Source organism: Nannobrachium achirus (assembly GCF_963921795.1).
Source record: "Nannobrachium achirus genome assembly, chromosome: 10".
Taxonomy (NCBI): Eukaryota; Metazoa; Chordata; class Actinopteri; order Myctophiformes; family Myctophidae; genus Nannobrachium; species Nannobrachium achirus.
This window is the reverse complement of record NC_137819.1, coordinates 23,441,690-23,455,540: the sequence shown is the minus strand read 5'-3', so window position 1 is coordinate 23,455,540 and position 13,851 is coordinate 23,441,690. Positions and strand designations below refer to the sequence as shown.

The following is a 13,851-nucleotide window of genomic DNA, read 5'->3' as shown; positions in this document are numbered from 1 at the left end:
TCTGTGTGAGGCCCATGTTCATGATCTTACAACATATTTTAAATGTATTCTGTCAAAACTTTCTCTAAAATTACACAAATATTTGTGACTCTTCCTGATAATATTCTCTATGTAATCCATAAACATTTTTTTGGTTTAATCATTAATAAAGGTATGATTTTTCACTATTTGGAATGTCACACCAAATGATTTAGTGTCACACCGTATGATCATATCTTCATGTGTCAAAGCAAACTGTGTTTTAACCTACCTATTAGTGAGTACTGAACTTTACTGATTGATTAAACAATTACCCAGGATAACATGGCCTTAATATTTCTGAACAGGATATTATTGTAGGGCTTTAACATGGGATAAGAAAGAATTGTAGTAGTAGATGGATGATGAGGATGTGCACAGGAATGCTACGCACACCTAAGTCTTCTGCCGGCCCACGGCAGAAGGATCCTAAAGAGACAATAAGGCGCATAGCCACACTTGGAGCCAAGGCAACATTTTATTAACACCAATTAGTGGAAACAGAACTCAGCATTCAGGTAAATTGCTTTTTTCCGAAGTCTCCTGAACTTGAACACAGCATTTTGTGTTGAACAAATGTAATTAGGAATCATGACATTACACCACATCTCCACTAGCTAAAGAGTGCTGGGTTGCGCAACTCCGAAAATAGCTGATCTACAAGCTCTCGCAGCACAACGTGTTGAGAGCTTGTAGATCAGCTATTTTCGCTAGTTTTGTCTCGGGTCCTACCTTAACACTGTCCACTGTCCAGTCCAGTGAGTGAAAGTACAAAAGTATTAGATCAGACTAGATTATACATTTAGACTGTATTGTACATCAGCCAGTCGTATTTGGTGAGGGTAGCAAACCGGCTGCCTTGTTGCGGTTCTGCTATGCCACAGACAACCTCCTGCTCTTCGTAGAAAATGCAGTCTCGCCCCTTTGGCTCCTCTCTCCTTGCTGGGTCATTGTTTAGTTTCTCCCTGTACTTTCTCGTTCTCTCAGCACTTGTCATTTTCCAGCTGACAAAAGAAAATGGAATGTATAGTTTAAGACAAAGAGAAAATATTGTTTAGATTGAAACAATATGTTAAGGTTTCTGTGAAGGGGTTTCTGCTCTGTCTGATGAATTTGAAGTATCACTGAATGAAGCTAAATTACATTTTATGTAAAAATGTTTAAAACAAATGTTTAAAAGTACAAAAGAAACATGGAACTTTGTTATTTATTGTTATATCTGTAGTTAAATACAGTATAAATCATATGGTGTGACAATCAAGTCATATGGCGTGACAAGCAGACATGTCACACCATTATGATTAAGTGTCACACCATATTACATTTTCTGCATTTAGGTTTACCTTGAGGCTACTATGTACACATTAGCATGCTAACAGCATGCTAGCTATAACAAAGCAACCTAGATCTACATGGAAATATGACCAAAACTTCAAATAACTTAAGCTTTTTTTAATGAAAAGGTGTCACACCAACAGACATCCAAAGTGGTGAGTTTGTCAAAGTTTCAACAAGATGGCATTTCATGAAAATGTTAAAATCATAACTCACCTCAGACACCTGTCTTGCAGTTGTGCTGGGAGTGCTGAATAGCCTTACAGAAGAAGGACCTCTCTAGCCAATAGGTGTCCAAATAATTGCCTGTTTAATTTGTCCAAACTAGTGTCACACCAAATGATTTTGGTTTGGGGGACAAAATGTTTTTGCTCAGAAATGACTGAAAACATTATGCTTTGACTTTGAAAAGATATAGGCTCACAAATAGACATTTTTTTAGCCTAAATTCATTTTCAAATGATTTTTAGCAATTCTTTTTCTTAGTTTTATTCAAGTTCCCACTTTGAGAAACAAGGTCAGGACGTCACACCATATGAGTTTTGCCATGTTTGGTTGAAAATTCTGAAGAAATGAGGAATGAAATGTTTTAATCTTGAGTAAGTTCACATAAAGCTTAATGTCCTGCACAATATTCAGAAGGTTTTTGACAAATATATTTTTTATTTATACATGTTTGACACCGAGGACAGTGAAAACGTTACGTCACGTCACCCACCCATAATATGTATTTTCATATTACACTGACATGATTACAAAATGTACATTTTAAAGCGTAGCTTAATAAATAATTCTAACTGAGCTTTTCTGGTCGGTTTTGTCTTGTGAGCAGCATTAATAACAGAATCTCATACAGTAGCCTATTTTGAAGCATCTTCCAAAATGCCACTAGGTGGCAGTAAAGTGCTGGTGCTGTCCTCCCTCTCCTGTCCCTCCCTTCGCTGTTGAGAGGAGCATCTGAGTTTCGTTTCTCTATAAACAAGCCAGACTGAACAGCATCTGAAGGAAATGTTACAAAGACTGATATACTTTCAAAATATAGAAAACGACTGCACACCTCCACCACCTCGGTCCTGCGCCATAGGGGAAGAAACCAACAGTGACTTTTTGCTTACATTTATATCAGATTGATAGGCGATCTGACTCTGAATGTTTCTATCATAGGAGAGAGAGTTGGGTTTATTATTTACCGTTTCTCCTGCTTCTTTTCCTGGGATGTGTCCCTCTTTATTTGATGACTGGTGTCTCCCTCGAGCTCTTTCTCCATGTCAGAACTGAAAAATGACTCCACACGGATTATTAGGCTAATTCTGATTCATAACAAGCAAGCTACTCAACTGTATGTTGCAGCAGACCAGTCTCTGCACTGGACTGACAGCACGTCACAGCAGACAACGTGTGACTAGCATGACCATGTATAATATTAACTTGTCTGAGTCATAAAAGTGAAGTCAAATAATCACACCTAAAAGGACCACACCTTTTGCCTGGCCCAGAATAGCAAACCCCAATGTAAAATTTTCAGCAAATGACAAAACATCCAGCTCAAGTGGAGTTTGATGAAAAGTGCTTCGATTTTGGCCGAAGCAATTTTTATTACTTTTCCTTGGTTCAATAGGTCTATAGGCTATTTTTTCACTAACACACAAATAGACGTCAGAAATGTCAGAGGAGTTCCACACCACAGCTCACACCAAATTATTGCAAGCTGCGTTGATGATTTGAGGCATTTTGTTAAAAAAATTGAGCAATCCCGCAAACTTTGGAAGCTAATATTATTAGCTTCCAAAGTTTGCGGGATTGCTCTAATATTATTAGCCAATCAGGATGGAATATGAAATATCAGACGGCTCAGACTTGATCACATGACTATAGAGATACTGTATACTGATTTGTGTTATTTTTGGAGAAATTCTGAAGGAGTAATATCCAAAAATGTGTTTTACATAAGTCGGCCCAAAGGTGGCGCTATAAAAGGCTGATGTGAAAAATGCAGGGCAAAGGTTTATCCTTAGCCTCTAGGGAGTGTGCTTACTGATCGGTGGAGTTATAGGTAAAACCACAAATCGGCCTGTTATAGCGCCACCATGAGGCTGATTAAAAAAAATAATTAAGTGGCATTTCTTCCTCGGCCTAGTGGGAACGTGTGTGTGCACGATTTCATGATATTGCACTTTGCGTTTGTGATTTGAGGCATTTTGTTCAAAACGGCTCAATCCTACAAACTTTGGAAGCCAATCTTAGCCAATCAGGATGGAATATGCAAAATCGGACAGATCTGTGTCGATCACATGACTATCGAGATACTGCCTACCGATTTGTAGGATTTTTGGACAAAATCTGTAAGAGTAGTGTACAGAAATGGGTTTTGCGAACATCGGCCACTAGGTGGCGCTAGAACAAGCCCATTTGAAAAATGTGGGGCAGAGGTTCTGAATTGGCATCCAGGGAATGTGTGTGCTCACTTTGGCAGCGACCGGGCCAACGGCGACTGAGATTAGGTGGTCACAAACTGCGAGGATGCACGGACGTACGGACGCACGCACGGACGGACGAAGGGGAAAACATACTCTCCCCCATGCCTTCGGCTGGTGGAGACAACAACGGGTCTAGATTCTGAATCTGATAGTGATTGGGTGCGGGCCTTGTTGCTTTCAGTTAGAAAACAAGGTCTGCCAAAAGTGTGAAAAAAGTGTGAGTACTTTTTTCCACTACTAGCACCATGTAACTTTTTAACAACTAGAGTGTAGCCGATTAGTCCCACAAAATAAAGTTACATGTTTAGCCAATAACAAACATCCTTCAATAGATGCATATATGGGTAAATGGTGCATTTATAATGCACCTTTATCCAAGGTGCTTTACACATAGATTGTGCATTACATTCACCCATTCACCGATGGCAGAGGAAACCATGCTCATCAGGAGCAACTAGGGGTTCAGAGTCTTGCTCAAGGACTCTTGACTCTACACGCTGGGGGAGCCCGGATTTGAACTGGGAACCCTCTGTGTTCTAATGACTACCTGAGCCATCTCTACCCCTGAGCCATTGCCGTCCCTGGCACGAACTGTAATTTAAGTACAATTTTGAGTTTTGTTTTTGTCCATTCAACTCACTGATTTACACTGGCTCTCCATAATAAAAGTATCAATGTGTCAATGTGTTTGTTTTATACTTATACTGTATGTATTAAATGTGACATGGATACAGTAAACTACCCCCCCCCATCCGCACTCTCTCTCTCTCTCTCTCTCTCTCTCTCTCTCTCTCTCTCTCTCTCTCTCTGTGTGTGTTTGAGGTGTGTGTGCGTGTGTGTGGAAAACATAGGCCGAACGAATATGTGAACTCCACAGCTGCTAATGCATCATGGCCAATCAGATGATGCCAGCTCTGAATACACCCTCGTGTGGAGAGGATAAAAAGACACACAGACAGAAACACACTACTCTTCTGGAAGACCCTGACTCCACTGACCCAACCTCCACTGACCCAACCTCCTCTGACCCAGGCTCCAGTGTCTCAGAGAGCACCTCAGGCTGACATGCTGCTGGTTCCTCAACTTCTGTGCTGGCTGGGCCTCATGGCACTAGGTAGAATAATATAAGTGTTATTTAAAGGGCCTCATGGCACTAGGTAGAAATAGAATAATATAAGTGTTATTTAAAAATTCCTCATGGCACTAGGTAGATTGATATAAGTGTTATGTCATTATGTAGATTAATATAACGGTTTACAATTTAGGCATTTAGCAGACGCATTTAATCCAAAGCGATTTACAATAAGCAGGTAATACATCAATATAATAAGCAAGATAATATGTCAGTACATCGACAGCAATACAACACATGCATAGGAATATCAATCTAGACAAACAATAAGATAGGTAGACCACGCAGCATGCACCTAAGCAATAAAAAAAGGGGGAGTGTTACAGTAGTGCTATGGGTTTAGGTGGAGTCTGAAGAGGTTAGTCTTCAGTCCACGGAGGAAGCAAGGGGGTGAGTCTGTAGTTCTAAGTGGGACAGGGAGTTTATTCCACAGTTTAGGGGCCAGGAGGGAAAATTGTCCAGGATGAGTGGATTTTTGTCCTGGGGTTTTTAGCGAGGGTTCTGTCAGCATCCCTGTTTTGGCTGATCCGAGTGAACGGGTGGGGTTGTAGGAGTTGATCAGGTTTTGGAGCCAGTATGGAGGAGCCGTACCTTTGGCTGCTTTGAAGGTCAGCATCAGTGTTTTGTTTTCGGTGCAGGCCGCAACCGGGAGCCAGTGGAGGGAGCGGAGAAGGGGGGAGATGTGAGAACTTTGGTTGGTTGAAGACCAGTCGTGCCGTGGCATTTTGGATCAGTTGGAGAGGCTTAAGTGCACATGCCGGGAGGCAGTGAGGAGAGAGTTACAATAGTCAAATTTTGATATGACAGATGTCTAGATGAGGAGCTGGGCTGACTCCTGCACACCCCAACGCCTTTTAAGCGGTGGTCACACCGTCTCCTTAGCGTGACCGTGTGTGTAGCTATGCATCTACGTGTCTATGCGTCTATGTGTGTCTGTATAGCCTGAGCATGGCCTGCAATACCCCTGGGTGACCAGAGAGGTGCTCTTGAGCAGCCTTGAAATGTACATGCATGCATGCACGCATGCACACACACAGCCTTGAAATTAATGGACACCATCGCTCAGTTCACACTGGTGTGATTCTTTATCTCTAAATCCATTTTACACTCACAGAGTCACAGAACTGTAAGGGTCCATTTGGTTCCTAACTATAAATCCTTTAGCAGGGGACCCCCTGGAACGCCCTCAAGGACCCCTGGCAGACCCCGGACCACATTTTGAGAACCGCTGCCACAAGGTTCCATATGAGGCCATATGGTTGCAGCTCATGTCTAACCTCTTGCACATACTGTACCTGATGATTGTATTTATGCAGTATACAGTATACACATTAGATTTGTAGTTATCCTAGATTTGTAGATATAGCTTTTGATGTGTCTTTTGACAAGTTTTTCTTTTCTGTTTTTCTTGTCTGTGTGTGTGTGTGTGTGTGTGTGCGCGTGTGTGCGTGTGTGCGTGTGTGTGTGCGTGCGTGCGTGCGTGCGTGCGTGCGTGCGTGCGTGCGTGTGTGCGTGCGTGCGCGCGTGTGTGTGTGCGTGTGTGGGCACAGTGCACGCCAGTCCCTCTGCTGCTGCGGTCAAGCTGGAGCGTGGAAACTGCCCAATGTTCTGGTGGAGCTTCAACGGTCGCTGCTACAAGTTCATACCTTCACTCCTGAGCTGGCACCAGGCAGAGAACAACTGCATGTCTGAAGGAGGCCACCTGGCGTCTGTCCACAGCCGGGACGAGGACACCTTCGTCTTGAACCTGATCCACAACTTTGACCCGTATTCCAGATACAACTGGAATGGACTGAATGACCTCTACGTGGAGGGTAAATGGCGGTGGTCTGATGGCTCCGCTGTGGGCTACACCGGGTGGCGTGGCGATCAGCCCAACGGTGGTTTAAATGCACACTGTGTGGTGACAAACTGCGATTCATCTCAGTGGTGTAATGATGAATGTTCCAATAGCCACCGTTCTGTTTGTGTACTTCGTACATAAACATCTTGTTGAGTGGAATGTGTGATTCAGCCCGTTGATCATGGGTAGCCCACTGGGTTTCCACAATAAAAGTGAATATAATCCATGTGTTTACTTTCATACAAAGTGTGTCTGTCACAATCCTTAACACACATTGCATGGTATGCAGGGTGTGTGTGTGTGTGTGTGTGTGTGTGTGTGTGTGTGTGTGTGTGTGTGTGTGTGTGTGTGTGTGTGTGTGTGTGTGTGTGTGCGTGCATGTGTGAGTTTGTGTAAGCGTGTGTGTGTGTGTGAACACCACAGGTGCTAGATTGATTAACCTGCCACCCGCCCACACACACCCTCTCTCTCTGTTTGTGCGTGTGTGTGCACATACGTGCGTGTGTTGGCATGCGTGCATGTGCATCTGTGTGGAAAAAGGTTGGCCGAACGAATATGTGAACTCCACAGCTGCTAATGCATCATGGCCAATGAGATGATGCCAGCTATGAATACACCCTCATGTGGAGAGGATAAAAAGACACACAGACAGAAACACACTACCCCTCGACCCCGACTCCACACACACACACCCTTCTAGAAGACCCTCACTCAGGCTCCACTGACCCAACCTCCACTGACCCAGAGAGCACCCCAGGCTGACATGCTGCTGGTTCCTCAACTCCTTTGCTGGCTGGGCCTCATGGCACTAGGTAGATTAATATAAGAGTTCTTAAACCCATTCAGGCCGGGTCAGAGCCCTACCCGACGGGTACCCGTGTTTGACGGGCGGGTACGGGCGGAATATATTCAACTATAAATTTGCGGGTACGGGGACGGGCGGTGCGCGACTAAACACGGGCGGGTGACGGGCGGATGACATTTTACTGTGAAAATCAGACAACTGTTTCTGCCTAAAACAACGTCACAAGAGCGCACACATGCAGTGAGCAGCAGGACGACAGAACCACGGCATGCATACAGCACTGTTTCCACCTAAACGTCAAGTCACACACATGGAGCAGCGGCAGCCGGCTGGAGCGCACACACTCACAGTGAGGAGGACACCGACACACAACTGAATAAAGTGGCCGCGAGTGATCTGCTTGCCTAGCGCGCGATGTAGTTGAAAGGTGCATGATTGTATAATATCCACGTGATTCCACGACTATTAGGAGTTCCTTTATTATCGTCACATCATGGGTCCGGTTTGGTTTAGATTACCTCGGGCTGTTTATCATGAGAGAACCAAGACAGACAGACAGCGAGTGGCGTTGTGAAAAGCTGGATATGTGCTTCGCCGTATGACGGTGCGTGTCGAGCATAGCAGACATGCAAGCTCACAAAGCTGCAAGTTCCGACATGTTGTGAGCTTGTAGCTCTGATATTTTCAATGCGCGACACCGTCGTATGACAAATACAACTGCACAAAGCAGCGGAGGCAGAAAGCAGCAGCAGCAGCAACAAGCTGTCGCGACAGTGTCAGATCATGATACAATTTTAAATTAGTATGATTGGTTTTAAAGGTTGTTCTACTTTATCCAAATAATAATAGACCTATTAATAATAGGCTTAATAACAGCATTTTCCGACGGCGTGCAGTAGGATTCGCTGGGGGATCAACTATGGAGTGAAAATGGAGTGCGATGCCATTGAAAGAACGCACGCACGGCTGTAGGCTATTTACTTTAATGCATGTAATCACGGGTAGCGGGGCGGGCGACGGGTCCATTTTTTGACGGGCGGGGCGGGTCTGGTTTTGATTTTTTAATAATGACGGGTAGCGGGCGGTCCACGGATCTGATTAATGACGGGACGGGCGGGCGCGGGTTGTCAAAATTGGACCCGTGCAGGGCTCTGGGCCGGGTACACATTTTAGTGTATGGGAGGGGCTTACAGTACATGTACAGTATGTATCAACATATTTGTTTTTGTAGGCTAATTTCTGATTTGGGCCTAACTATAGGTTAGGCCTAAATGGGTTAAAAGGCTGTATGCTCCCATATGTTATATGTTCATAATGGTAACCTAACGCTAAAACCTAACCCTAACTAAATTCGGACTAATGAGATTTCGGACTTATGGGCAGTCCCCGTTCATATAGTACCATGTAGAGAGTATACAGGGCATCTGCACAGGGAGGGTGTCAATATTGCGACATAGCATCCGTTGGACGGTTCATTCTTTCTACACAGGTGAATGTTAACCTGCCGACACGGGGGAATGTTAACCTCTATGCCTAAACCTAACCCAAACCCTAACCTCAGTAACCGTGACGCGGGTGATAGTCGAAAGAATGACTAGTCGAAAGAGCGAGATTTCCCCATCTGCACATTTCTAAAGTTACCAATTCTAATAAGACCTTTTTAATACCTCTAAAAAGAGGAAAAACTAAAATATTTTCACAATAACAATTGTGAAAATAGCTGATCTACAAGCTATGTGTATCTGTGGACTAAATGTGATGCTTCAACTCCTGCAATTCCCAAGTGCTTGTCAGGGTGGGGGTTCCCCGTTTCAAATGTGATAATTTTGAGGGGTCGCGGCTTGAAAAGTGTGGGAATCCTTGCCATGGTTCCAAATGTTTAGTGAGTCTTTCTGTCAAGGACCCATAGTTTTACATACATTATACATTAACCTGCACAGTGCACACCCCAATGCTTTTTTATCTCTACACTGTAAAGTGTTAGTTTTACACTTATATTTTGATTGTCTCAAGTACCAGCTCTTATTCCTTAACTTAAAGGCCTGTCCATACTGTCTCCGACCACCAAACGTTTCATCGGAGAGTTCCGACTTTCCCACGTGCAGCTTTCTGACCTCTAATTCAGGGTAATGTTTTTCAGAAGATGCGATTGACGTCATTTTCTAATTGAACCGGACGTTTCTAACAAAGATTTCGGTGGTCGGAGACAGTATGGACAGGCCTTTAAGTTAAGGCATAAGAGCTGGTACTTAAGACAATCAAAGAGGGGCCATTTGGTTCCTAACTATAAATCATTTAGCTGGGGACCCCCTGGAATGCCCTCGAGGACCCCTGGCGGTCCCCGGACCCCACTTTGAGAACCACTGCCACATGGTTCCATATAAGGCCATATGGTTGCAGCTCATGTCTAACCTCTTGTACATACTGTACCTGATGATTGTATTTATGCAGTATATACACTGTAGTCTCGCAACAGCCAGATTCTCCTGAGGGGAAGGTCTGGGACCTGGCCATAGACAACTCATTACGGTGACGTAGTTACTCACTTCGACAGATAGGTTCCTACCCAGTTAGTAGCCATCAGCGCAAAACCTTGTCGCCAGAACAGCAAATATGTCTTTTCCAGATTAGATTTGTAGTTATCTGAGATTTGTAGATATATCTTTTGATATGTCTTTTGACGTTTTCTTTTCTGTTTCTTGTGTGTGTGTGTGTGCGTGCACGTGTGGGCACAGTGCACGCCAGTCCCTCTGCTGGTGCGGTCAAGCTAGAGCGTGGAAACTGTCCACAGTTCTGGTGGAGCTTCAAGGGTCGCTGCTACAAGTACATGGCTTCACAGATGAGCTGGCACCACGCAGAGAACAACTGCATGTCTGAAGGAGGCCACCTGGCGTCTGTCCACAGTGAGGAGGAGGACGCCTTCATCTTGAACCTGATCCACAACTTTGACTCCTGGCCCCGATCCACCTGGATTGGAATGAATGACCTCTACGTGGAGGCTCAATGGCTGTGGTCTGACGGCTCCGATGTGGACTACACCGGGTGGTACAGTGGTCCGCCGCCAGAGCCTCAAGATGAGCCAGGTTTTGATACGTCTGAGAACTGTGCGATAGCAAACTGTCACCGTGGACCTCAGTGGTGTGCTCATTCATGCGTTGTCGGATGGCCTTCTGTTTGTGTCAGGGGGGAAGGCTTGTAAGACAGAGTGAGTTGAGTAGAAAGCTGGCCCACCCATTGATCCCCCCCCCCACCCCACCCCCCCACCCCCCCACACACACACACACACAGTAGGCTACTTTACAACTGTCGCTCGGATGATGCATTTACACTAGCAGCAGTTGGCTACTGTGTGTTTGGAGGGAGTGTTAGTTTATATTTGGAAATGTGTTGTTGGGATGAAGTGCAGCTGGAAACTCGATGCATTGTACTAGCCTATTTAATTATTCATTGCTGCTGCCACCCACACCTTTTTTCGCAGGCACAGTAGTCCTCCCAAGCTGGGCCCACCCTGAAGTTGCCAGGCCCACCCTATTTCTCTTTTCTGGCCTCGCCCCTGAGTTGAGAGAGAGTTCATGTGAATTAGTCTTCACTAGTGTCTCTGTTTCACCAGAAACCATAACTCTCCTTTCAATTGGATGGGTTTTTGACAAACTTTACACTTGATTTTATTACCTTAATAAACATTGTCATAAATACTTTATGCTTCCAGTCGCTAGTTTAAAGTCTTCTTTCAATCACCACGACAAGCGCTTTGTTAAATTATGGTCCCATGTCTTAAACTTGATGATAAAGTAGGCTATGCTGTAGGAGGGTCGTGGCTAGCTTGATTGACAAGCTCCCAACCAATAGGATTTATTGTGATTCAATCAACCAGTTGACTGGGTACTGTGTCTCCACAATAAAAGTGTCTGGAATGTAATGCATGTGTTTACTGGTGCAATTATTTCAACGTGTCTCCATAGGACATTCATATTATAAACTAAATTAATTACTATTGGTGGATATGAAGTATACAGTATCACAATGAAAACACATTTTTCAAGGTTGGAAAGAAAGAAAAACACCATGACATTTATAAAATGTTAATGTTACATTGCATTATATTAAAGGGATGTTCCACTTTAAAAAACAACAACAAAAAAACAACAACTTTTGGTCATTTTATCTTCTAATCAGGCTTTTTCTGAGCACCATGGACAGATTTTAATTTGCTTGATTCAGTATTTAGATATTTAGAAGTTTCTACTGTTTTCTGGATGTTCATTAATTTAATGCATACATATCAATGACCGTTACTTTTATCAGATGTCCGGTACATTTTAATCATGCCGGACATTGGGACCGGCAGTTTCAAATCATAGTGCAATCTCTGCTCTGAGACAGTGAAATTGTAAAAAGGGACCCCTTAAATTTGAATTGGACAGGTGGCTTGGGCAGACACTTGTCCAAATATGGAGATGACTGCGTCATAGATTTGACATCATAGATAGGACTTCAAATAGGAGTCAAGTTGGACTCCACTCCTCAGAGAAGGTCTTGGGTCGCTGTGTGAAATGTTTCACTGGACCATGCATCTGAAAGGAGGTCCAAGGGGATCCTTCCATGCTGCTGTGCCAGTGGGCAACAAGGTGTACTCCTTTGGAGGGTTCTGCAGGGAGACCTACAGGTACAGCCAAATTGATGTGCGTGTCTTCAACACTGTGCTTTTGCGTTGGACGACCTTGCCCCCTGCAGTGTCTGGAAGAGAAGGTCTCCTCGAGGTTCCCTCCATGCGATGTGACCACACAGCCGTGCTGATAGGAGATACCATCATCTACATCTGGGCGGGGGTTGTGAATATGGAGATAATGGAGAACTACGTTGTTGGGGACAACTGCAATGTGCTTTATGCATTTGATGTCGACACCCACAGATGGTCCACGCCCAAGATTTCCGGGACTGTTCCAGAGGGGACAGGCGGTCACTCAGCCTGTGTGTTGGGGAAAGTAATGTATGTCTTTGGAGGACACTCCCGGCTGCATCGATACAATAATGAAATCTACAAGCTGGACACCGCCACAATGGTCTGGTCTGTAATTAACGCTAGCGGCACAACACCACCTAGTTTATCGAGGCACTCTGCCACCATCATCAGGACAAAGATGTTTGTATTTGGTGGCTATAGGATCCAGGATGGCCACAACTCCAAGTTCTCCAACGACATCAGAGTGTTTGACACAGAGACCAACTGCTGGCTGAGCACGCCTTCTGCACAGCTTCTCTCAAGCGGACGCCATAATCATTCAGCCTTTGTCTACAACGGAGAGTTGTACATATGCGGAGGCTGCAACCATGTTGATCTTTGGAAATTCAATCCAGAGACCTTCTCCTGGAAACAGGTTAAGCCCAAGGGGAAAGGCCTGTGTTCACAGATGCATGGCATGTGCTGTTGCATGGTTGGAAGTCAAATCATCCTATTTGGAGGAGGGGACAGAGACTACTGTAAGAAGCCTTTTCAGGATGAACACCTGTACATCTTAGACCTTAGTCCTAGTCTGAAGACATTGTGCAAGCTAGCGGTTAGTGAGTATGGTCTGGAGCAGTCGGGACTCCCACACAACATCAGGTGGGAACTGGCAGCCGTGACTACCAACAGTTGGTAGACAAGTAGCTCTGGTCCACCAGGATTTCTCAGCCCGTACAAGGGCTCAACTGCAGTCAAAATAAACTAAACAACTCACCAACTCACCTCACTACTCACCAAACCAAAGGTAGTTTTGCGAAAGTCTATTGAGAAAGTCTATTCTCTGCGGTGGTAAACCTCTCAGAACCCCACCCACTCTGTAAAATACACTATTTTTGTCATGAAATAAAACGCACCCACCTTGAGCCACCACAGACACAACCCGGAAATAAGCAGTGGTTGAGTTGGACGCGTTTTATTTCATGACAAATCTAATGTATTTTACAGAGTGGGTGGGGTACTGAGAGGTTTCCCACTGCAGAGAATAGACTTCCAGAACGCAAAACTACCTTTGGTTAGGTGAGTAGCGAAGCAGTTTTGTTTATTTTAGTAGTAGAGATAGAGAAATCCTGGTCTAGTCTTTTAGTCAGCCGCCTGTCAGAGCGTTGGACCAGAGCTAGTAGACAAGGGGACTGTGTTGTCCTGCAGTGGTGTAAAAGGTACTCAAATTTTTTCACTTAAAGGGGGAAACCACACATTTTCTATGTCGAACTATGTCATTAATATACCTTAGAGGAG

General features: G+C 44.4%; 1 protein-coding gene across 2 annotated transcripts in view; it reads right to left on the bottom strand.

Annotated features, from left to right (window-relative positions):
• The window catches only part of LOC308292727 (tyrosyl-DNA phosphodiesterase 2-like), a 34,415-nt gene that overhangs the window by 5,953 nt on the left and 14,611 nt on the right, over positions 1-13,851 (bottom strand). The window contains exon 1 of one of the 2 annotated variants that reach the window (XM_080735141.1): positions 2,544-2,688. The exons of the other annotated variant lie outside the window; for it this stretch is intronic. Coding sequence (XP_080591267.1) covers positions 2,544-2,620 — 77 coding nt within the window. The 5' untranslated portion in view covers positions 2,621-2,688. Of the gene's footprint in view, positions 1-2,543; positions 2,689-13,851 lie in introns of those variants that run through there. 2 annotated transcript variants of the gene reach the window in all.